We start from the raw sequence: 25,865 nt of genomic DNA on the forward strand, positions 1-25,865 counted from the left end.
ACCTTCTCTTGTGATGGTGTCCAACAGTCATAGCTAATCCACAAAACATATGGAATGAAAATGAATGTTTGCATAACTGCCTACTTATTTGTGGCAAAAAGTATTTTAAGTATAGTTATTATGTTGGCAATATAAGAATATTATTGAGTCTGAGAATCCTACTTTCACTACTGTTTGGGGGTTACCACCAATAGCATGCGCTTTCATTAATTGCCCGGCCGCGGTGGTCTAGCGGTTCTAGGCGCTCAGTCCAGAACCGCGGGACTGCTACGGTCGCAGGTTCGAATCCTGCCTCGGGCATGGATGTGTGTGATGTCCTTAGGTTAGTTAGGTTTACGTAGTTCTAAGTTCTAGGGGACTGATGACCACAGATGTTAAGTCCCATAGTGCTCAGAGCCATTTGAACCATTTTTTTCATTAATTGCACAAATTTCACCCATATTCATTCTTGCCCTTCGTCTCCCCTCCACTCTTCTGATGCTACCATCCCACAGGTGTGTCATCTGTCTCTTCAGTGTACATTCCATGGCTTGCTAAATATTTCAAGGGTTTCTGCTCAATGTTTCAGCCAGCTTTGGTCCAAACATATTTTGAACATAACAGCTTTCTTGGAGGGCATTACATTCTGGAACTACAAATACATCAAGAATTTACTGTTAACATGTTGATGGTAGTATGGTCTTTACTTTGTATGCAGTCTGACTAGCGTGCATTCATCAGAGGACCTCAAACAACTGCCTAGCCCAAAAAACGCTTGCTTTGTGTAGTGCACCACTGACCCATCAAGTATTTCTACAATTCTCCACCTCATAATGCATTTCCAGCAGTCTGCAGTTTGGGCAGTCAGAGAATCGATGAAGCCTTTGGTTGAGACCCTCCACTCACGCCAAACCAAAGGACTTGAATCAATTCTGGGAATGCTGATACAAACTGTGTGCGCTGCATGCACTCATGTGTGACACAAGGGCTCTTCGCCATTTCTGCTACCTCTCAATATAAACTGAAGGTGGCCTCAGAACCCAAACGATGGGTATCATTGGCACCAACATCAGCCACAACTTGTAGACAGCCACACCCTGTGTGTTTCGTAGCCACAGGCAGGACATTTTCCACATCTCAGATGAGGCTCCATGGCAGACATATTCAGTACACATAGGATTCATTTCCAGTCTGGATGCCATTTCCCTAAGGAGCTCCATAATGCGTTTGACGTTGGAGGTCCTGATAAACTAGAAAACTTCTCTCCACTTGGGCCTGTCTGGACCCTGATGAATGAACACCTGCCAGTCCACTCACAGCGTCATTGGGTGAGGCAGCCTCCACATCACTCTCTGCCTCAAACAGCGCTAACTGTTACGACCCATCCCTCACCATTTGGTGAGGACAACTCAGCCACATTGGGTACACCACAAGGTGTCTTGACAACAGAGCCAGTGGGCAAAATAGGTGACACCTTAGACATCCTATGTGATGAGCCAGATTCTCGGCCCCCACTATTACAATAGGCGGCAGCCTGAATGCTGCTGAATATGGCAAAACGCATCTTCAGCTGTTGGTGAACTGAGGCCAGCTCCTCCATCTGCACACAGTGTGCACACATTATATCCATTCCAGTACTACTATTCAAGAATTAACAGTAAAACACACAGAGAAAGCTATATATGTAGCTTGCTATTGTTCTGATGTTTCACCAGTGGAGGCTAATGCATTATTGCACTGTGTAGCTTTTCATTCAAAAGAATTAAGATCTGTGCAACAGACCATGAATACACTTTAAAGTTACTAAAATATGGGGTTGCACCTCTTTACTACAAAAGCATGGAAGGAATGTAATCATAAAACGAGAGAGAGAGAGAGAGAGAGAGAGAGAGAGAGAGAGAGAGAGAGAGAGAGAGAGAGAGAGAGCTACATATGAAGGGCTTATTTCAATAGTGGTACAAGTCCATTACCTCCACTTATCTGCCTATAATGCTTCTGAAATTAATGATCCAAACAAAGAGAAAGAAAGGTTCGTGTCTAGCAAGAACCCATATGCTTGAATATATTAGTGGTATCTCAACGGAAGATTTTGCAGCACTCATTTAACTTTAGGACTCTGTATCTCAAGATGAACAAAAATGGACTTGTACCACTATTGAAATAAGCCCTTCATATGTAACTTGATTCTGAAACAACCCTGATTAAGTCAGGGTATTGTTAGCAGTCAAATAATGTACGGGCTTCACCTTTGTTTCAAGTAACGGTAACCTAATGCATACATGCTAATTGATTTTGAGTGCTATGGGTGTTATTTCAGGCAGAATTTGGCTGCTCAATAATGCTACATTCAAGGAGCAGGGATTGTTGACTAAAGAAGGTCATGAAAGTTAGCCCGAGGTAAAGTTACATATTTTTGGTTAAACATAAATGGAAGGAATCACTATCACTGCAAAATAAATTTTTATTCATATCTAATCTCAGAATGTCAAATATGCATGTGTTGTCTGTTCTTTTGGACATGTCCAAGGGGACAGACAGCATTTTGATCCTGCAGCCACACTGACTCAGGGACAAAGGAGGTAGAGACATTAGTTGTCTGTGGGCATTAATTTACATCAATGGGGATGGTTGAAAATTTGTGCTGGACCAGGAATTGAACCCAAGTCTCATGTGGACTGGCCACTTGCAGTGACGACTATGCCATCTGGACACAGTGGTCATCACATCTGCATGGTCTACTCTAGCATGCTTCCTGTCATACCCAAATTCTGAACTTACTCACCACTGATGCAGTGCTCATGATCCTCCTTACACATGGTGTCTCACTGGTTCCTGTAAGAGGTAGTGTGGTGTGCATCTACACTGAAAGGATCATTGGCTGACATCGCCTTAATTATATATGTGGTGTCCATTCTTTCGGATATGTCGATGTATCGTCACATCCTGTTCGAACAATCTGAACATGTTTTCCTTACTGCAATCATTTGTCCAGCGTTGTGGACATGAATATGTAATATCAGCATTCCCTGTTTGTGATCATTTCTTGGTAAAAACAATTGTCACAATATGGTATAATTTTGCTTGCTGGGATCAACCCACAACAATGGGGACAAACATTCAGCCAGTGTGGTATTCCTCCTCTGACTGTGCCATTATGGTCAACACTCACTCATTGTGCAGCTTCATCAATGCATCTGAAAGGGGCAACAGTGCATACTGGGAGCATTAAGTGATTGACTACCGATACCTTGTATTTCCTACTGGTTTGAATAAAATATGCTTACCTTTCAGTAGGTAATTATGCATCCCCTACTGTGCTATGCTGGTGTCACATACTGCAGTTTGAGCCCCTGAGACAAGCAGTTGCTGGCCATTCAAAACAAACAAAAGACAACTCTGTAATAGACTGCACGAATCTATGCATTACAGTTTTGTAAATGTGAGATTACATCTCTGAAACTTACTCATTGTTGCTACATAGGGACCCTACCATTTTCCAGAGAATATGTAGTGAAGGTCACAAAACTAATGAAAGGTCTGATCTGAGTCTTAAACTCTGCTCAAAATTAGGTGATAGTAGTTCATCCACAGCTTGACTCTACAAAGATGTTCTCTTGCCTCACTTACAAATGTTCATTGCCTCTTCAGCCAACAGCCAAAAAGTGAGCCTAGGATGTCCTCTGAGCCCAACCAACAGATTTTGTTGTTGCACACGAGCCTCAGTTCACAGCTGGCCAATAGAACTTACACCATACCTCATATGAGACAGTGGCAGATACAGAAAAACCCCAAGGAGGGCTCACTAAAGATACCTTGAGCTACCTTTACTTTTACTGTAATAAAAGCTAATCAAGTCATATGGAAAGTGTAAGAAAGTTTTATTTAAACTGATTATACACATATACATGATATAAAAAAGTTATAGTTGTGGTTCTGTACTTTAAATGATGAATTCTATGCACCTACTCTTCCTGACAAATTGGTTAATTACATTGTCAGCATGACAAGCAATTTCAGGGTGAGTGTCCAAGAGAGCTAAGCCATTAAGTCGATCCTCCTTCACTGTTGACCTCAGCCATGTCTTTGTACACCGCAGTGTTGAAAAACTTCTTTCTACTGCAGCAGTAGATGCAGGTAAACAAATATTCTGTACAGCGTGTGCAAAGTAGGATAGTCAGATATAGGATAGAGAGACAATGCTTGCATAACAAAAACACAATCATTAAGAGCATTTATGCTCGTTGCTTGTATTGAAGAGACTGTCCCATTAGTCTCTTTTTAACCACAAAGTGTGAGTCGCATTCAAAATACAGTAGTTCGGGTAAGCACTGATTTAGTTTGTGCACAAGATCATTAGCATCATGTTCCAGTAATTGTGATGGAAAAAGGATGTTGAATTTAAAATGATAAATATCTTCTTCAGCAAAACGCTCTCTCATGCCAGTCGTAACATGGTCCAGTGTTGGAATAAAAAGTTACTTTCTGATATGTCATAGCATCATCATTATGATCGCATTATGATGAACGTCGAATCTAATTTTGCTTTTGCCATTGCCCAACGCCCAAGATATGGTCTTGTTAGATTTTGCTGACTGGATATGTTATGTGCATGTCACTTAGTGTAAATAGATTGATAAGAAACTCCCCTTTTCTCCCCTTTCTCGACCCCCACCCTCCCTGCACCCCCCGCCCTGTCCCCTGCACCCCCCGCCCTGTCCCCTGCACCCCCCGCCCTGTCACCCTGCCTCCCCGCCCTGTCTCCCTGCCCCCCCACCCTGTCTCCCTGCCCCCCTCCCCCCGTCCCGTCTCCCCGTCCCGTCTCCCACTACACCCCCGCCCCATGCCCCGTCTCCCACTACCCCCTCCCCGCCCCATGCCCCGTCTCCCACTACCCCCCCCCCCGCCCCATGCCCCATCTCCCACTATCCCCCCCCGCCCCATGCCCCGTCTCCCACTACCCCCCCGCCCCACGCCCCGTCTCCCACTACCCCCCCGCCCTGTCTCGCTGCCCCACCGCCCTGTCTCGCTGCCCCCCCGCCCTGTCTCGCTGCCCCCCCGCCCTGTCTCGCTGCCCCCCCGCCCTGTCTCGCTGCCCCCCCGCCCTGTCTCGCTGCCCCCCCGCCCTGTCTCGCTGCCCCCCGCCCTGTCTCGCTGCCCCCCGCCCTGTCTCGCTGCCCCCCCGCCCTGTCTCGCTGCCCCCCCGCCCTGTCTCGCTGCCCCCCCGCCCTGTCTCGCTGCCCCCCCGCCCTGTCTCGCTGCCCCCCCGCCCTGTCTCGCTGCCCCCCCGCCCTGTCTCGCTGCCCCCCCGCCCTGTCTCGCTGCCCCCCCGCCCTGTCTCGCTGCCCCCCCGCCCTGTCTCGCTGCCCCCCCGCCCTGTCTCGCTGCCCCCCCGCCCTGTCTCGCTGCCCCCCCGCCCTGTCTCGCTGCCCCCCCGCCCTGTCTCGCTGCCCCCCCGCCCTGTCTCGCTGCCCCCCCGCCCTGTCTCGCTGCCCCCCCGCCCTGTCTCGCTGCCCCCCCGCCCTGTCTCGCTGCCCCCCCGCCCTGTCTCGCTGCCCCCCCGCCCTGTCTCGCTGCCCCCCCGCCCTGTCTCGCTGCCCCCCCCGCCCTGTCTCGCTGCCCCCCCGCCCTGTCTCGCTGCCCCCCCGCCCTGTCTCGCTGCCCCCCCGCCCTGTCTCGCTGCCCCCCGCCCTGTCTCGCTGCCCCCCCGCCCTGTCTCGCTGCCCCCCCGCCCTGTCTCGCTGCCCCCCCCGCCCTGTCTCGCTGACCCCCCCGCCCTGTCTCGCTGCCCCCCCCGCCCTGTCTCGCTGACCCCCCCGCCCTGTCTCGCTGCCCCCCCCGCCCTGTCTCGCTGCCCCCCCGCCCTGTCTCGCTGCCCCCCCGCCCTGTCTCGCTGCCCCCCGCCCTGTCTCGCTGCCCCCCCGCCCTGTGTCGCTGCCCCCCCGCCCTGTGTCGCTGCCCCCCCGCCCTGTGTCGCTGCCCCCCCGCCCTGTGTCGCTGCCCCCCCGCCCTGTGTCGCTGCCCCCCCGCCCTGTCTCGCTGCCCCCCCGCCCTGTCTCGCTGCCCCCCCGCCCTGTCTCGCTGCCCCCCCGCCCTGTCTCGCTGCCCCCCCGCCCTGTCTCGCTGCCCCCCCGCCCTGTCTCGCTGCCCCGCCGCCCTGTCTCGCTGCCCCCCCCGCCCTGTCTCGCTGCCTCCCCCGCCCTGTCTCGCTGCCCCCCCCCGCCCTGTCTCGCTGCGCCCCCCCGCCCTGTCTCGCTGCGCCCCCCCGCCCTGTCTCGCTGCGCCCCCCGCCCTGTCTCGCTGCGCCCCCCCGCCCTGTCTCGCTGCGCCCCCCCCCCGCCCTGTCTCGCTGCGCCCCCCGCCCTGTCTCGCTGCGCCCCCCCCGCCCTGTCTCGCTGCCCCCCCCGCCCTGTCTCGCTGCCCCCCCCGCCCTGTCTCGCTGTCCCCCCGCCCTGTCTCGCTGTCCCCCCGCCCTGTCTCGCTGGCCCCCCCGCCCTGTCTCGCTGGCCCCCCCGCTCTGTTTCGCTCCCCCCCGCCCTGTCTCGCTGGCCCCCCCGCTCTGTTTCGCTCCCCCCCGCCCTGTCTCGCTGCCCCCCAGCCGTGCCCCACTGCCCCCTCCCTGCCCCCCGCCCCGCCTCCCGCCCCCATGACCCGCCTCCCCGCCCCCGCCCTCATGACCCGCCTCCCCGCCCCCGCCACCACGCCCCGTCTCCCCGCCCCCACCACCACGCCCCGTCTCGCCCTCCCCTACACGCCCCGTCTCCCCGTCCCGTCTACCACTACCACCCCCCGCCCCCTGTCCCGTCCCACGCTAGCCCCCCCCCCCCTTTCCACGCCCCATCTCCCACTACCCCCCCACACTAGGCCCCCCCCGTTGCACTCCCCATCTCCCACTACCCCCCATCACGCCCTGTCTCCCACTACCCCCCCTCACGCCTTGTCTCCCTCTACCCCCCCCCACTACCCCTCCCCCCCCTCACGCCCTGTCTCCCACCCCCTCCACACCCTGTTTCCCGCCCCCACTCGCCGCCCCCACGCCCTGTCTCCCGTTCCGCCCTCCCCACCACCACCGCCCGGTCTCGTCCTCCTCTCTCCCCCTGTATGACAGTGCCATGTAGGAACTAGAGACAGATGCCCTGATACGTCACTTTCTTTGTTTTTCAGTTTCTTGAAGACCCATTAAAGGCTGGCGACCCTAGTGTTTGCGTAAAGCAAGACCCCGAACTGAAACACCATGCTGCTGGATCTGAGCATAATGTAAGTTTTTACACAAGCACTGTATTGTGCAGAAAGTGTAGTAAGAAACTCTAGTGAGATGTGTTATTTGTAGGGTATTACCAATAGTATTTTAACAGCACTTGCAACAAGCATATCTTTATGAACCATTACTGTTGCATTAATTTTTTATTGTGATTCTATGTAATGAATGCCTTAAGTACATATTTGGTGTAAACGGAGCAAGGAAGACTTCCTCTTGCAAGTAATTGTTAATCTTGTTACACCTCTGTGTCAGTGCTGTAACATATGTGGAACTATGACATGTGATGGGTGTATATTCTAGAGTTCCCAGTCACTATTCACTGTAGTATTTACATCATTACTGAAATTGTGCTCTGGAATTCCTTATGATTTTCCTCCGGTACACATGACATAAATTTGCATGGTTCCCTAAAGAGCAGGCACTGAAAATACATGGTGATATGGGAAGAAGCTGTGTAAATAACATTAAATTTGGTTAATTTTGATGATAATGTGTGGAATGCCACATACATTTGATTAATGACCAAAAATTCCTCTTGTTTATGGGTTTACTGTTGGAAGATTATTTGCATCTTTATATTATCTGAGTTTAATTTTTAAATGTTGCCACACACGTATATCAAATTTGTATATGGGAGTACAACCATCCGATAGAGTAGGCCATAGTGCCTCTGAAATCAGAGTGGATTATGTGACAGGAATAGAAAGTGAAAGTATGCCATATAAGTACTGCACAATGGCTGATAGCAAAATCAGGGGCAATAGAACTGATTTGAATGCATTCTGACACACTCTCTTCCCAATTGATAAGAATCTCTTCAAAGTTGGATGATACTAATGAGAAAAGAATATTGAGAGCTGTCATATACACACAGAAGATAGCAAGCAGTTATAATTCACAGATTGTGTTCTTCTTTCAGTCTGTTGAAGATCCATTGGGAATATCGTTGTCCACTGATTTTATCAAGGAGGATCCTAAATTAAATATAACTGAGAATACTGTAAGTATTTACATCTCTGATGTATTGCATGTATTCAAGTCTTTTGTTAAGTGTGTAGAGTAAAAGATGCATTGCAGTGGAATTGTCACAGATTGTCAGTTCTCTGGAATTTGTTGCTGTTCGTAATTGTAGAGTATTCTTGTACTCCTGCACTTGACTTTCATATCACCTCTTACATTCTGACTGTTTTAAATAGAAGTGGAAGGGGATTTGTGGCTGGTATAATCCTGTTATCAGTAGCCCTTGTTGTTATCAACTACATTGTATAATGGTTGTCTGTGATGGTCGCGAAATTCACATTTAGATGAAGTGCAAGTTCTAATAGTGTAGATAATTTGAGAAATATTCCTACTTTCAACAACTTCTGATAATAGAATTCAAAATAACACTGGCTGTTCTTATCTTTTGTATGAATCATAGTTATTCTTGAGTTTGCCCTAAATTTTTTTTGGGATTTGAAAAACAGAGATGAAATGTGTGGGTTCTAGATCAGCCCCGATATGTTGGCCACAACCTGTACATATTGTGGCAGCTTCTGTGGTACCTGTTCTATTACTTATAAAATTTTCATTAATAGAAAAACTCTTATAGCTTTTAGTGAATGATTGTACATAGCTGAAGCCATGTATGGCCTCACCATGCGAGTCCTGGCAGATCTGAAGAAGAAAGATTATTTTTTTAAATATGCTTTATGACCTTGCTAAGGGAAGGAGAAGCTCACATTGATAAACACGTCACAAGAATGAAATTAGACAAATATTGGGGAACATTCAACACACATTTGCGAAGGTTAGGTACTGGCTCACTCTTGATCTGATTGTTCATAAACAAACTTCCTGAAGTTTTAAAGGATTTTTCAGGCACTGAAATGTTAGCTTCTTCAGACACTGGAATGTGTGGTGATTATACAAGCATACAGGTCTAGGATCCAAACTATCATGCTAGGGACAGCTCAGAGAGTATATAAAGGAGTGTAGCTGATTCACAGCTAACAGGCCAAGACTTAAATGTCACAGGGACTCATGTTATGCCATTTTAAACAAATGAAAGGGATGCATTGGCATCACAAGTAGACAGGACAGTAAGTGAAACAGTAGTAGTGTTGTTCCACAAGAAGGGTTTTGCAGAAATGAGAATGCTGCACATAGTAGTCAGGGATCTGCATATGAGGAGTTTGGTTAAAACAGTGATCTGTAGGGTGTCCTAGGGCATAGCTGTAGTTGTCAAAGTGGCTGGATTGTAGTTGGTGACCACTTACCATGAAAATACAAAAGGCCATACTGGCCTTCATATGCAGCCCAAGAGATCACAGGTCAAATAAGATGTCTCCATGGCACCAGGGCCAGAGGTTCAGGGATAGTGTCCACTGCATGGAGTGCTGCTCCCATAGCAAGTGTGAAGAACAGTGTGTTGCTGATTGTGTGGTCTGGAATACCATGTCATGTGGTTGGCACTGAAATCACTGATGTTGTACCCCACTTGTTACTTTGAAAATTCCCTCTGCGGGTTCGGGGGTTAGAATAGGCCCGCGGTATTCCTGCCTGTCGTAAGAGGTGACTAAAAGGAGTCTCATCTGTTTCGGCCTTTAATATGATGGTCCCCTAAGGGGTTTGACCACTTCCTTTCCAAATTTTTCCATTAGTGCGTACCATTTGGGGAAGGACGCCTTATGTGATGCATCTTCAATCCATCTTGCCCTAAGATCTGGCACACCCGATATTGTGATGGAGTAGGATTTCAATTGAGCTTCCGGCCACATCCGCTGGAGTGTGTTCTGGATAGCATACATTCCCTCCATTGTGCTCTTCCATCTTTGCCCTCGTGATGTGCATGGATATTTCGACACCCGACATCCAGCACGGTAGCCAGTCCGTTGTGGTGGGGTCGTCATGTACCCTCTTGGTGGTAGCCCCCTGACTACACAGGGATCGCACTGCTGATGCCTGAGCTGCTACCTCCCCACGTATGCCGAGGAGTAGATGCCTATCCCTCTGGGGCATCGGCACTCCCGGCAAAGGCCATCCTGCCAGGTGGTCTTTGCTGTGGCTGGGTGGTGCCCGTGGGGAGAGCCCCTGGTTGGAGTGGGTGGCATCAGGTCGGATGACCCACAATGAAGCGTGGTACATCATCTCTCACTGGTGGGCCTCCACCAGCAGTCTCTAAGCGATCGAGGTCTAACCTCAACGGCAAGGAATACGAACCAAGATCATTTCCCTCCCTGGCCACTCCATGGGAGGAACGTATGGCTAAAGAAGGCAGTGGAGAATATTCAGCCCGGTACCTTGTGTGTACGCGAGTTGATGGGGAATCGTTTATGTCAACCAAGTCCCAGTTTTTTGTGGAGCATTTAGAGGACAAGTTCGGGGAGGTGGAGGGCTTGTCCAAAATGCGCTCTGGTTCAGTACTCATCAAAACAGCATCCTCTGCCCAGTCACGGAGGTTGCTCAATCGTGACAAGTTGGGGGATGTTTCTGTTAGCATCACGCCGCATAAGAGTTTCAACATGGTCCAGGGTATTATATTCCACAGGGATCTTCTTCTGCAGTCCGATGATGAACTACGTGCCAACCTAGAACGACGAGGTGTTCACTTTGTCTGGTGCATGCATCGGGGTCAGAGGGATAATCAGGTAGCCACCGGTACCTTCATCTTGGCCTTCGAAGGTGATGTTTTACCCGAAAAGGTCAAGGTGATGGTTTACCGTTGTGATGTATTAGCCATATATCCCTCCTCCGATGCGGTGTTTTAAATGCTGGAAGTTGGGGTACATGTCATCTCGCTGTACTTCCGGCATCTTATGTCAAGATTGTGGACGTCTTTCGCATCCCAATACTCCATGTGCTCCGCCTCCCATCTGTGTTAACTGCGGAGAACACCATACCCCCTGCTCACCGGACTGTAGGATCTTCCAGAAGGAAAGGAAGATAATGGAATATAAGACCCTGGACCGCCTGACCTACACCGAGGCAAGGCGGAAATATGAGTGGCTACATCCTGTGCCCTCCCCCTGTGGGTCCGGGATAAGAATAGGCCCGAGGTATTCCTGCCTGTCGTAAGAGGCGACTAAAAGGAGTTTCAACCGTTTCAGCCTTCCATGCAATGTTCCCCCTTGGGGTTTGACCTCCATTTTTCTAAATGCTACAGAAGTACTAGCCTTTTGGGGAAGGACACCTTACGTGGCGTATCACTGGTCCTCCGTGCACTAAGACCTTGGCACTCAGCATTGTAACGGCGTTGTAACCATACCCACAATTCAACAAATTGGGCCTAAACGCCTGATGGGTTGTAAAAGTTACGCCCATATTGCGTCCCCATCTGCACCTACGATCATGATGGACTTTCCATGGCACCCGAAATCCAGCACGGTAGCCAGCCCGTTGTGGTGGGGTCGTCATGTACCCTATAGCTTGTAGCCCCCTGACAACACAGGGATCGTACTGCCAATACCTGAGCTGCACACTCCCCACGTCGGCCAAGGAGTAGATGCCCGTCTCCTTGGGGCATCAGGACTCCCAGCAACGGTCATCCTGCCAGGTGGCCCTTGCTGAGGCTGGGTGGTGCCCGTGGGGAGAGCCCCTGGTCGGAGTGGGTGGTATCGGGGCGGCGCAGATGAAACGTCAACATGTATCAGGTCGCTCTGTGGCCGAGTCTTTTAAAAAGAAAAGTACTGTCTCTGGTTCTGGTTCTCCTGCCCTTTCTCCCTTGGCCACTCACTGGGAGGAAGGACAGGCCCGCCGGCTTGGGGCGAAGTACTTCCCCCGCTATTTGGTCTGTTTTCGGACCGATGGGGGGACGTTCGCCACCTCCAAGCCCATGTTCTTTGTTCAGCACATCGAGGACATCTTCGGGGAAATCGAGGCTCTCAGCAAAATGCGTTCGGGGTCCGTTCTTATAAAGACCACCTCCGCCACACAGTCGGCGGCGCTCCAGACGTGCGACCGACTAGGGGACATCCCAGTGTCCATTGTCCTGCATCTGGCACTGAATAGGACGCAGGGTGTTATTTTTCATCGGGACCTCCTGCTGCAATCTGATGAGGAGCTCAGGGCCAACCTGGACCGCCGAGGCGTGCATTTCGTCCGGTGGGTCCAGCGCGGCCCCAAAGACCGTCGCATCGAGGGGGACGTTCTCCTGGAGAAGGTAAAGTTGATGTGCTACCGGTGCGACGTGTGACCTTACGTCCCGCCTCCTATGCACTGTTTTCGGTGTTTGCGCTTTGGGCACATGTCGTCACGGTGTGAGGCTGAGCCCCTTTGTGGCGATTGTGGACATCCTCTTCATGAGGAACATACATGCACCCCACCACCTCGGTGCGTTAATTGTCCTGGCATCCACTCGCCTAGATCCTTAGACTGCCCCGCGTATCAGAAGGAGAAAAAGATTCAAGAACTCAAAACTTTGGATCGTCTCTCTTATTCTGAGGCCAGGAAGAAGTATGACCGCCTCCATCCCGTGACGTTGACCACTCCGTTTGCCTCAGTCGTGTCCACTCCTTCCACAGTATCCTCACCCCTATCCTGTCCCCCCTCCACCTCCTCCCCCAATCCAGGGTCTATGCCTCCGCCTCCCAAATCCCTCCCTTCCAAATCCTCCTCCCCCGCGGCCCCCGCCCCCTCTGCCCCAGGGGCCACCCTACCTCCTCCTCCCCCCCCCTACACCTGAGAAGCGATCCTCTTCTCAGGCGTCCATCGGCGAAACGTTCCGGACCCCGGCTTCCGAGGTCCGGCGGTCCAAAATGGACCCCGCGCGTGAGGACCTTCTTCGGGTCCAGCCCACCATCCCCGTGCCTCCTCGGACTTCCAAGAAGGCCTCGAAGAAGAAGTCTCTATCCCCCTCTCCACCCCGGCGCGTTTCGTCAGACGCTCCATCCGTGAGTCGCTGCTCCCGGCTGTCCTCGGTTTCGCCGGGACGCTCTGCTACCAGGCGCTCTGCTGGCCTCTCGTCGGCAACTGATGCTGCCCCTCCTTCGCAACCCGGGACAGCGGCCGCAGCTGGCGACGACTCGATGGAACAGGATCCGCCTCCCGCCGGTTGTAGCGTTGTTCCCTCGAAACCTGGCCCTCCGTGGCCGTCGAGGTGACCAGCTCTTCCCCCGTCTCGTCCCTCTTTTTTTTTTTTTTTTACTAGCAATGGCCTTGTTACATTGGAACATAAGAGGTATTCGATCCAATCGGGTGGAATTACAACTGCTACTCCGCCTGCACTGTCCGCTTGTCCTTGGTCTCCAGGAAACCAAGTTGCGCCCAACTGACCGTATTGCCTTTACCCACTATACCTCGGAGCGGTATGACCTCACCCCTGTGGACGGTATCCCAGCTCATGGTGGGGTCATGTTGCTCATTTGGGATGATGTCTATCACCATCCCATCCCATTGACCACCCCACTCCAAGCAATAGCTGTCTGTATTAACTCTTTCTGCTTTTACTTCTTCAGTTTGTACCATCTACACTCCATCGTCATCCGCAGTTAGTCTGGCTGACATGATGCACCTGATTGTTCAGCTTCCTCCGCCGTTTTTATTGTTTGGCGACTTCAATGCCCATCATCCCCTTTGGGGCTCTCCTGCATCCTGTCAACGAGGCTCCCTCTTGGCAGATGTCTTCAACCATCTCAGTCTCGTCTGCCTCAATACTGGCGCCCCGCCCCGACTTTCCCCTTGGACTCTACTCATACCTACTCCCACTTGGACCTTTCGATCTGTTGTACCACTCTTGCCCGTCGGTTTGAGCGGTATGTCCTTTCCGACACCTATTCGAGCGACCACTTCCCCTGTGTCGTTCATCTCCTGCACCACACCCCATCCCCACATCCTTCGAGCTGGAACATACCGAAAGCTGACTGGGGACTTTACTCCTCCCTGGCGACCTTTCCGGACCATGATTTTCTCAGTTGTGACAGTCAGGTCGAATACCTCACGGCTGTTATCATCAATGCTGCCGAACGTTCCATTCCTCGTACTACCTCTTCTTCACGTCGCGTTTCCGTCCCCTGGTGGAATGAGGCTTGTAGAGACGCTATCCGTTCTCGATGACGTGCTTTACGCACCATTCGCCGCCATCCTACCTCAGGTAATGAGGTCCTTGTTGATCCTGTGACTGTCTCCAACGCCTTCGGCCGCTTTTTCACGGAGGTTTCAAGCTCCGCCCATTACCACCCTGCCTTCCTTCCCAGGAAAGAGGCAGAAGAGGCTCGGCGACCTTCCTTCCACTCGCTGAATCTGGAAACTTATAATGCCCCCATTACTATGCGGGAACTCGAATGTGCGCTTGCACTGTCCGAGTCCTCTGCTCCGGGGCCAGATGCCATTCACGTTCAGATGCTGGCACACCTTTCTCCGGCGGGCAAAAGCTTCCTTCTTTGTACCTACAATCGCGTCTGGACCGAAGGTCAGGTCCCCATGCGTTGGCGTGACGCCGTCGTTGTTCCTATACCCAAACCCGGGAAGGATAGACACCTTCCTTCTAGTTACCGCCCCATTTCTCTTACAAGCTGTGTCTGTAAGGTGATGGAGCGCATAGTTAACACTCGGTTAGTTTGGATTCTTGAATCTCGACGGCTACTTACCAATGTTCAATGCGGCTTTCGTCGCCGCCGCTCCGCTGTTGACCCCCTTGTGACCTTGTCGACATTCATCATGAACAACGTTTTGCAAAGGCGCCAAACGGTATCCGTGTTCTTCGATTTGGAGAAGGCTTATGATACCTGTTGGAGAGGAGGTATCCTCCGCACTATGCACAGGTGGGGCCTACGCGGTCGCCTACTGCAGTGCCCGGAGAACATGCCACCTGGAGCACTGCCTTCAGCGTTGTCTAGACAGCCTATACTCATGGAGCGTGGCAAATGGCTTCCGGTTCTCTGAAGAGAAGACGGTTTGTATCAACTTTTGGCGATATAAAGCGTTCCTTCCGCCATCCTTACATCTCGGTCCCGTTGTTCTCCCATTCGTGGAAACAACTAGGTTTCTAGGGCTCACATTGGACAGGAAACTTTGTTGGTCTCCGCACGTCTCTTATTTGGCGGCCCGTTGTACACGTTCCCTTAATGTCCTCCGAGTTCTTAGTGGTTCATCTTGGGGAGCGGATCGCACTGTCCTGCTTCGCTTGTATCGGTCCATAGTCCGATCGAAGCTGGATTATGGGAGCTTCGTCTACTCGTCTGCTCGGCCATCCCTCTTACGCCGTCTCAACTCCATCCACCATCGGGGTGGCGCCGGCCGCGGTGGTCTAGCGGTTCTGGCGCTGCAGTCCGGAACCGCGGGACTGCTACGGTCGCAGGTTCGAATCCTGCCTCGGGCATGGGTGTGTGTGATGTCCTTAGGTTAGTTAGGTTTAAGTAGTTCTAAGTTCTAGGGGACTTATGACCTAAGATGTTGAGTCCCATAGTGCTCAGAGCCATTTGAACCATTTTTTGAACCACCATCGGGGTTACGTCTTGTGACCGGAGCCTTCTACACTAGTCCCGTCGAGAGTCTTTATGCTGAAGCTGCCGAATTACCATTGACCTACCGACGCGACGTACTGCTGTGTCGGTATGCCTGCTGGCTGTTGTCAATGCTCGACCACCCCTCTTATCAGTCCTTCTTCGCCGATTCTCTCGACCGTCAGTACGGGTTGTATGTGTCTGCCCTGCTGCCCCTGGAGTCCGCTTCCGTCGCCTGCTTCGACAATTGGATTTTGCCCTCCCTACCACTTTCAGAGAGGGTGAGAACCCGACACCACCTTGGCTCCAGGCTCCAGTTCATATTTATCTCGACCTCAGCTCACTCCCGAAGGAGGGTACTCCGGCTGCAGTGTATTGCTCACGGTTTGTCGAACTTCTTGCTCAACTTGCCGGTCACACCTTTATTTACACCGATGGCTCCAAAACTGACGATGGTGTCGGCTGTGCCTTTGTCGTCGGGGCCGTCACCTTTAAATACCGGCTTCTCGACCAATGTTCCAGCTTTACGGCCGAGCTTTTTGCTCTCCATCAGACCGTTCAGTATGCCCGCTGCCACCGCCATTCATCGTATGTACTCTGCTCTGATTCACTCAGTGCTCTTCAGAGCCTTGGAGCTCCCCATCCGGTCCATCCCTTGGTACAACGGATCCAGCAGTCCCTCCATTCTTTCGCTGATAATGGTTCTCTTGTCAGCTTTCTGTGGGTTCCCGGACATGTAGGAGTGCCTGGGAATGAGGCTGCTGATGCTGCAGCCAAGGCTGCAGTCCTCCTGCCTCAGCCAGCCTCCCATTGTGTCCCGTCATCTGACGTTCGTGGGGTTGTTTGTAAGAGGCTTCTGTCGTTGTGGTGGGATGCTTGGTCATCCCTCCAAGGAAACAAGCTCCGGGCAGTAAAACCGCTCCCAACTGCTTGGACGACCTCCTCCCGACCGTCTCGGCGAGAAGAGGTCCTTCTGACCAGGTTGCGGATTGGGCATTGCCGGTTTAGCCATCGCTACCTGCTCTCCGGTGACCCAGCCGCGCAGTGCCCTTGTGGTCAAGCATTAACAGTGCGCCATGTTTTATTGTCGTGTCCCCGCTTTAGTCAATCTCGTGTTGTCCTGTCCCTGCCATCTACTTTACCGGATATTTTAGCTGATGACGCTCGAGCAGCTGCTCGTGTTCTGCGTTTTATACCTTTGACTGGCTTGTCCAAAGACATCTAACTTTTTTACTTATTTTATCTGCATCTTTGTATGGACTTCCTGGTGTCCCCCCTCCCCTTGAGTTTTACTAGATTCCATGTGCTCTAACACTTGTGACTGGGCGCTAATGACCTCCGTAGTTGAGCGCCCTTAAACCCCACCAAAAAAAAAAAACCATCCTGTGCCCATGACATCCACCTATGCCGCTGCTGCAACACCAGTTCGAACCTCTACCATGTCGTCACCTACAGTTCGACCTCAGCTCTGTCAGAATTCATCGGCCCCCTTGGTTGTGGGGGGCACTTCACTCCCTGTTGCTCCTGATCCATCTACTTCAGGAGCAACACCACCCCAACCATCGGGGACATCTGTTTCCCCTTCCCAGCTGGAGAAGCGTGAGCCTTTTTCGGCGGCTCTTGCCCGGAAGGGGTCCCTTGGGGCCCTCCCATCCCAGGATTTGCCCAGTGCCAAAGCAGACACCAGCAAGTATCTCAAACAACCAACGGTCGCTGGTCGTAGGGCGTCACGGTCATCTTCAGTCCCTGAGACTGACCCAGTGAGGCCCTCCCAGCCAGAACCACCGAAGGCACAGCGCGCAAAGCAGTCCAAGAAAAAGGCTCCCAAGCATCCTGACATTGCGGTGGCACCTGTCCCACCGCCACCTTCTAACTCTGCGTCCGAAGATGAGGTGGAGATTCTGGCGTCCGCTGAGGACCTGGATCTCGCCAGTCACTCGGACGCAATGGACGGCTGTTGTACAGGTGGTGACTCAGTAGCAGCAGGGGCCCAGGAGGCGTAATCTGCCTCCCCAGTCCCTTCACGCCTTTCTCAGCTATGGACAATATCATTCTCCAGTGGAACTGCAGCGGTTTCTTCCACCATCTAGCTGAGCTCAGACAACTTATCAGCCTTCACCCTTTCTTCTGCATTGCTATTCAGGAAACTTGGTTTCCAGCAATGCGAACCCCCACCCTCCGTGGCTATTGGGGTTATTATAAGAACCGGGCAGCTTATGAAAGGGTGTCTGGTGGCGTCTGCATATATGTCCTTAACTGTCTTCACAGCAAGTTTGTACCTATACAAACAGCTTTAGAGGCTGTCGCTGTTCGGGTGTGGACGCCACAGGCTGTTACCGTCTGCAGTCTTTACCTTCCACCGGATGGTGCTGTCGCGCAGCATGTCCTGGCTGCTCTGATAGCCCAATTGCCGCCACCTTTCTTGTTACTGGGCGACTTCAACGCCCATAACCCTCTGTGGGGTGGGTCAGTGGCGACGGGTCGAGGCGCCACCATTGTTATTAGCACAGCTCAATCTTTCGCTTTTAAATGATGGTTCCTCCACACACTTTAGCGTGGCGAATGGCACATACTCCGGCATTGACCTTTCGATCTGCAGCCCTAGCCTCTTACCGTCTGTCCAATGGAGAGTGCATGACGACCTGTGTGGTAGTGACCACTTTCCGATCTTTCTGTCACTGCCACAGCGTCAGTCTTCTCTGCGCCCTTGCAGGTGGGCTATGAATAAGGTTGACTGGGACTTGTTCTCCTCCACTGCCGCTATTGAGCCTCTCTCTAGTGACGACATTGATGCGGTGGTTCACTCAGTCACCAACAGCATCGTTACTGCCGCCGAATCAGCCATTCCCAGTTCTTCTGGGACCCCTCGGCGGCAGACTGTGCCTTGGTGGTCGCCTGAGATCGCTGAGGCGATTAAAGATCGCCGTCGGGCGCTACAGTGTCACAAGCGACATCCCTACATTCCTGCATTGAACAACTCATCACCTTCAAACAGCTGCGTGCGCGGGCCCGCCGCCTTATCCGCCAAAGCAAGCAGGAGTGCTGGGAGCGGTATGTGTCCGCCATTGGCCTCCATGTCTCTCCATCGCAGGTCTGGGCCAAGATCCGCCGCCTCTACGGCTATCGGACCCCTGTCAGAATCCCTGCGCTCTCACTGAATGGAGCAGTTTGTACAGACTTCGACGAAATTGCCAACAGCTTGTCAGAGCATTTTGCCCTTAGTTCCACTTCTTCCAATTACCCACTGGCCTTCCGCTCCATTAAAGAGTGGATGGAACGTCGGAGCCTTTCTTTTCGTATCCACCATTCTGAATCCTACAGTGCTCCATTTAGTGAGTGGGAATTTCGCAGTGCCCTTGCCGCTTGCCCTGATACCGCTCCTGGGCCAGATCGCATCCACTGTCAGAAGCTGAAACACCTTTCAGTGGACTGCACGCAACGCCTCCTCGACCTTTACAACCGCATTTGGGTCGAGGGTGAGTTTCCGTCGCAATGGCGGGAAAGTATTGTTATCCCCATTCTGAAACCTGCGAAGAACCCTTTGGAAGTGGACAGCTACCATCCCATTAGCCTCACCAATGTTCTTTGCAAGTTCCTTGAACGGATGGTGAGCCGGCGGTTGAACTGGTTACTGGAGTCACGGGGCCTTCTGGCTCCATCTCAGGATGGGTTCCGTAAAGGCCGCTCCGCCGCCGACAAGCTGGTGAGCCTGGAGTTGGCCATCCGTACTGCCTTTGCCCGCCGTCAGCACCTGGTCACTGTCTTTTTCGACATGCGAAAGGCGTATGATACGACATGGCGCCGTCACATCCTATCTACTCTTCATGGATGGGGTCTTCGGGGCCCTCTGCCGATCTTTATCCGCAATTTTCTGTCGTATCGTACCTTCTGCGTGCAAGTCGCGGCCTCTCGTAGTTCCTCCCGAGTCCAGGAGAATGGGGTACCACAGGGATCTGTCCTCAGTGTCTGCCTGTTTTTAATCGCAATAAATGGGCTTGCTGCAGCGGTGGGAAATTCTGTCTCCACTTCCCTATATGCTGACGACTTCTGCCTTTACTACAGCTCTACTGGCATTGCAGCTGTTGAACGTCAGCTACAGGGCGCTATCCGCAAGGCGCAGTCTTGGGCTGTAGCACATGGCTTTCAGTTTTCGGCTGCCAAGACCCATGTTATGCATTTCTGCCGGCGCCGAACAGTCCATCCTGAGCCGTGGCTTTATCTTGCCGACGAACTCCTTGCTATGGTGGAGACCCAAAGGTTTTTGGGGGTAGTTTTTGATGCTCGGTTGACTTGGCTGTCTCATATTCGGCAGCTTAAACAGGCGTGTTGGAGGCATCTAAATGCTCTGAGATGCTTGAGCCACACCAGCTGGGGCGCCGACTGATCTACCCTGTTACGGCTCTACCAAGCGTTAATCCAGTCTCGTCTGGATTATGGGAGCCTGGCTTATGGCTCAGCATCCCCATCTGTGCTGGGGGTGCTGGACCCAATACTACACAGCGTGATACGCCTTGCCACTGGTGCCTTCCGTACCAGCCCTGTGGACAGCATACTAGTGGAGACAGGTGTCCCTCCACTGCAGTTACGGTGCCAACGTTTGCTGGCTGCTTATGCTGCCCGTGTTTTTAGCGTGCCCGGGCATCCGCACTACCATCTCCTGTTCCCGCAATCGGTTGTCCATCTGCCAGAATGTCGGCCCCGGTCAGGTTGTTCGATCGCGGTCCGCGTCAAAGAGCTTCTCTCCAGGCTTAGGGTTTTCACTGTTCCACCTCCTTTTCGGACCACTTTGCGTACACCCCCATGGTGTGTTCCTCGCCCTTGCCTTCGGCTCGACTTGGCCCAGGGCCCGAAGGACTCAGTCCCTCCGGAGGCCTTCCGCCGCTGCTTTCTTTCCCTCCTTGCAATGTTTCAGGGCTCTGGCATTGCGTACACTGATGGCTCGATGGTTGCTGGTCGTGTCGGTTATGCGCTTACTCTAGGCGACCATTCCGAACAATGTTGATTGCTGGCTGGCTGCAGCGTTTACACTGCTGAGCTGGTCGCCATCTTTCGTACCCTAGAGTATATCTGCTCCTGCTCAGGTGAGTCCTTCGTGATATGTAGCGATTCCCTGAGCAGTTTACGAGCTCTCGACCAGTGTTTTCCTCATTCTCGTCTGGTGATGGCTATCCAGGAGTCCCTGCATACTCTTGTGCGTTGCGGCCGCTCTGTGGTCTTTGTTTGGACCCCGGGCCATGTTGGGATACCCGGAAATGAAAATGTTGACCGCCTGGCGAAAGAGTCCACCTGTACACCATCTGTGGACATTGGCCTCCCGGAGACAGATTTGCGAGCGTTCCTACGCAGCAAAATTCTGGACCTTTTGGACACTGAATGGCGCGCCCTGCCTTCACGAAACAAACTTTGGGCCATCAAGGAGGCTACCGGTGTGTGGAGCTCCTCCTTGCGGGTCTCTCGCAAGGAGTCTGTTGTCCTCTGCCGGCTGCGCATTGGGCACACATGGATGACGCACGGCCACTTATTGCGACGTGAGGACCCACCTTTATGTCACTGCGGCTCCGTTTTGACAGTGGTCCACATTTTATTGGACTGTCCACTTTTAGCTGTGCTCAGGCAGTCGTTCGCACTGCCTGACATGCTCCCTGCCTTTTTAACAGATGACTCTGCTATGGCTGACTTAGTTTTACGTTTTATTCGGGCAGGGGGTTTTTACCATTTAATCTAAGTGTTTCTGTTTTATTTTATTGTTTTGTGTTGATTCTTGCCTTTGGCCTATGATTTTAAACTGATTTTTTAATGTGTTTCTAAGTGGTTGGCTTTTCCTTTTTTATTTCTATGGTCGGCCATCCACCGTCACACTCTGTGTGATTTTAGTCCTTTTTGTCTGGTCTTTGTCTAAGTTTCTCTTGTTCTGTGTCGTCTGTGATCTATTCTGTTAATCGTTTTTATTCTCTGTGGGTGTTTTTAGTATTTGGAAAAAGGGACTGATGACCGTAGCAGTCTGGTCCCTTTAATCCCACAAACCAACCAACCAACTTTGAAAATACGTAACTTAGATTAAACAGTGGTAGACACCTGAGAAATCTATGAATAAGATGTGTGACCATAACAGTGATGCTGAGTAGTACATGCAGTTGTGCAGTAAATATCTTAGCTCTGTCAGCTAGAGTGGACATGCAACCTTTGTGGTCTCGGGAGCATAAAATGCAAGAGCTTAATAATGATGCAGAAAAATAGGGCTGACCATTTTGATACTGGCACATGGCCAGCAAGATTCTGTAGTAATTGTGGAATTGGGAGTTTTATTAGGTAATTGCATGAGAAGCTAGAGCAAGCTAGCAAGATAGCAAATTAATACTTTGTTGGAGAAGCAGTTCAGTGCGAGGCTGCTACATCTGTTACTGGTGGATTCAAACAACACACAAGTGTAACAGAGATCCTTCAGGAACTCAAATGAGAATTGCCAGAGGGAAGATGATGTTCTTTCTAGAAACACTATTGAGAAAATTTAGAGAACTGCCATTTGAAGCTGACTGGTGAACGATTTTGTTGTTTCCAACATACACAGCACATAAGGACTATGAAGGTGAAATTTGAGAAGTCAGGGCTGATTGAGAGGCACATATACAGTCTTTTTCACTCATATTTGTGAGTGGAATGGGAACGGAAATCACCAGCAGGGTTATGGGGTACCCTTTGCGATGTGCCATTAAGTGGATAGCGGAGTATAGATGTATGTGGAAATTCTAGGTAAAATAAGTAGCTGACCAATGTAGTTGGAGCAACAATGATATTTTTCATAGTAGTAAATGTACATATACATACATACAAAATAATCTATTACTAGTTCCCTTAAATAGCCGTGCGAGTAGATTAGCACTAGTCACAAACAGCTGGTTGTCACTACACTTCACAGAGATAAATCCCTGTGGGAGCTTCTGCCTTAAGATTTGCAGTGTGGCTCATCCCACATCCATCCACGTCTTCATTTATGGAATGCAATGTGTAAATTAAAGAATGAATAAATGAATAACATTCACACCATATCTCTAGCCAGGGCAGAGATTACAGTGTTGAAAGCAAATTTAATTTTCTGAAAAACATTGTGAAACATTCAATAATAGGTGCAACCCATCAACACAAATTAAGATCATCATATTTCACTGAAAGAAGTTATACCTGTATAAGCAATTCCTCAAGGATGTTTAATATCATCAGATTTCACAAGACTATAACTTTATTTATTACGAAGGTACAGAATTGGGGTCAAATTTTTATTTCTATACATGTCTGCAAAGCCTTTCTTTCCAAAGGAACCATATGATTTTAATGTTGCTCACATTTTGTGTGTGTGTGCACATAAAACATTAAGGTACTTTTCACAGCTATGTTTAGGACCAGATTCGTCATTTACTGATCACAAATATCAAAATCCTTTTCTACACATTTAAGCATCCAGACAATAGACTTGATCCATGCATTTGCAAGCATGTCAGTTTAGGAAACTCATGCTGTTCCCATGTAGCATCATAGTTCATCCAGTGTTATTGGTACACATAGGTGGAGCCTGCCACAAACACCCACCAATAAAAAAGATACCATACTGTGAGATGAAGCAAATTTCATGGTCAGGTCTGCAGACCCTTTAGCTGATCAATGCTGGTTCCAATGCAGTGGTATACCATCCGTATGAAAAATTATATGTCTGATAATTTCCCATCTCTTCGGTTTTTTGACCATCTATGTGTTTTCTAACATTGTCAACTTTCTTCAATTTGTTACAGAATTTGCTCCTCTTCAGATTCAGTTCAGTGATAATCTCATCAAACTGTTCATCACATTACTTACATTTAGTAATAACTCCTGATCACTACCAACAACAAACTTCCTGCCCCATATTGCACAGCACTTTACCCTTATTAATGTTGCAGCTACCAGTTGAAGTCATCCCTTGAAGACTGGTTTTATAAGATGGAAAAGCAATCAGAAATGGCCTGCTACTAGAAGTAGACACTACTGGTCACACACTAAATGAAACATACGGCATCCAATTCCTTGGTGTCTGCTTGGGTTTCAATTGAAATGGGGTCCACAAATTGGTAAAATTGTCAAGTTGATCCCCTCAGCATTACTCACTTACAGGCAATTTCAATGGCATCTTTTGGAGTTTTCACTTGTTTTTGGAATTATGTTCTGGGAAAGCCAAATAGAAATAAATAAAATATTAATGTTATTTGTGAAAGGCAATAGGGAGTTCCATAGTGACATGTAGATGCAAAGTGTTCACATCACATTCCTACTACAAGCTTGTATAGGATAAATACTAATTTGTTCATTGCTGCCATGTCCTATAAGATTATCCTATAGGCTAGGACTGAGAGAAAGCGTGCTGGGAAGCATTTCTGCATGTAGACACTCTGGAGGAACATTCATTAATTGCAGGGCAGAGAGAGATGAGCTTTTTGGTTATCTCATTCTCATGCTGGTGCCTCCTTAATTTATTATCGATCTGAATGCCTAAGAACTTAACTCTTGGAACCTCATCCAGTGTCTGTCATTGATATCTCCTTGTATCTGTAAGTCATTTGAATTTGTTTGGAATTGCATGATGTACATTTTTGTAAGTATAAAGGTTGAATTTTTGTGCTGTTGCCTGTAAACCAGTTGCAAGCATGTTCCATTATTCTCCTGGCTGTTTCCAGTATGAATGTGTTTGGTCATTATCAGTGTACTAATTATCGGCAAGCATTGCAGATTTTGAAGGCATCTCCAATGGCTTTAGCACAACATTTATGTAGGTCAGCCCTGTGGGACATCATATGTATTGTTTCCCGATTCTGTATTCAGTTTTCCTCCCAAGGTATCATTTATCACTATGACCCAGTTTATTGTTGCTAAGCTAAGATTCAGTTCTTGTAAGTGTAATTCATTTAACATGACAACACTTGTAGTTTCCCTGAGTAAAGGAAGATTAAGGCTTTAATGTGATGCCAATAAGTTTTCTCCACTTCTATGTGCCTTGTACAGTTACAGAATGAAAAAGTCATCCCAGCATTGGGGGACTGCTGTAAATAGTGAAGAAGAACATTTTGTTGATTATTTAAGTCTCTTATTTGTATCTGTTGTATATTACAATTAGGTAAATATGCCATGAACCATATACCAACCAAATAATTGCTGGAAATGGGTACATAGCCTTACCTTTTTTCATTTTATTGGTAAACTGTGTTTCCTTTCATCACTGTCTAACCAGTATGTATAATGTTCAAAACAATACGTGGTCTGTTAAGCCCAATGTCTGAATACAGATGTTGCAAACACGGATTGGTATTGTACATATCTTTTGCAACACAGTTAACTCAATGGATTTATGCTAAGTCTTCAATGATGAATCATATTGTCTTTAGTTTTCAAGTTTATAAAGAATTTAATATTTTCTCAAAACGATTCTGATCTACAAGTAAGGTTATGGCTCAGTAAATGGCAGAACATTCTTAATTTCTTGCCGTAAAATGATGTGGCTCTGTTGAGAGGTTAATGTAATCTGTCCACTATTGATTATCATAATATTTGAGGAGTAGTGTTTGGGTCAGCTGTGTTGTGACAGTTAACCAACATAAAAGCTAATTAATCTTGTTGTGAAGTATCGGTTAAAATAATTTTAATAAACAACCCATAGGGTGCATTGAAATATTTTGTAGGTTATCAACTAAATGTGTTTACTTCATTGTAGAAATGACTGAACTACTAAATATCCACCAATTGATGTTGGAAATAATTTGATTTTGTTGTATGATCAGTAGGCCTGGTAGTTTCAGTGGATAGAGATGCAATTATTTCTTAATGGAATACAACAGTATAGTTACTCATTAAATGGTAGTTGAATCGAAAGTACAATTCAGCTGAGGAAAGAGCGATTCCAAGTTTTCTCTTGGGCAATCACATGTTTGAAAAGTGAGTTTCATTCATTGTTATAGTAACAGTTCCTTTTCTAAATGATTGATAATGGGTTCACACAATTGGCCGTGTGGAATTAAAGATAGCTTCTGAAAGAATTTCTTAAAATTATGTTTAAATCAGAAATTATTTGAATTGCACCCTTCCTTTAAAATCCAAATACATAAGGAATATGTTAAATTAGGCATGCAATAATTGAATCTAAAACTTGAAATCTTGAAGATAAAAGTCAAAAACTAATTGCATTTGGG

The 25,865-nt window shown here is 49.6% G+C and overlaps 1 protein-coding gene across 13 annotated transcripts in view; it reads left to right on the forward strand.

The window, feature by feature from the left end:
* Window positions 1-25,865, forward strand: part of LOC126212843 (zinc finger protein 99-like) — a 117,201-nt gene that overhangs the window by 21,778 nt on the left and 69,558 nt on the right. For 10 of the 13 annotated variants that reach the window (XM_049940275.1, XM_049940262.1, XM_049940268.1 and 7 more), the window contains 2 exons: window positions 7,141-7,233; window positions 8,157-8,237. In XM_049940275.1, the coding sequence (XP_049796232.1) occupies window positions 7,141-7,233; window positions 8,157-8,237 (174 nt within the window). Of the gene's footprint in view, window positions 1-7,140; window positions 7,234-8,156; window positions 8,238-25,865 lie in introns of those variants that run through there. The other 3 variants (XM_049940267.1, XM_049940269.1, XM_049940272.1) reach the window with 2 other exon arrangements.

This window comes from Schistocerca nitens, chromosome 11, assembly GCF_023898315.1.
Source record: "Schistocerca nitens isolate TAMUIC-IGC-003100 chromosome 11, iqSchNite1.1, whole genome shotgun sequence".
NCBI classification, from domain to species: domain Eukaryota; kingdom Metazoa; phylum Arthropoda; class Insecta; order Orthoptera; family Acrididae; genus Schistocerca; species Schistocerca nitens.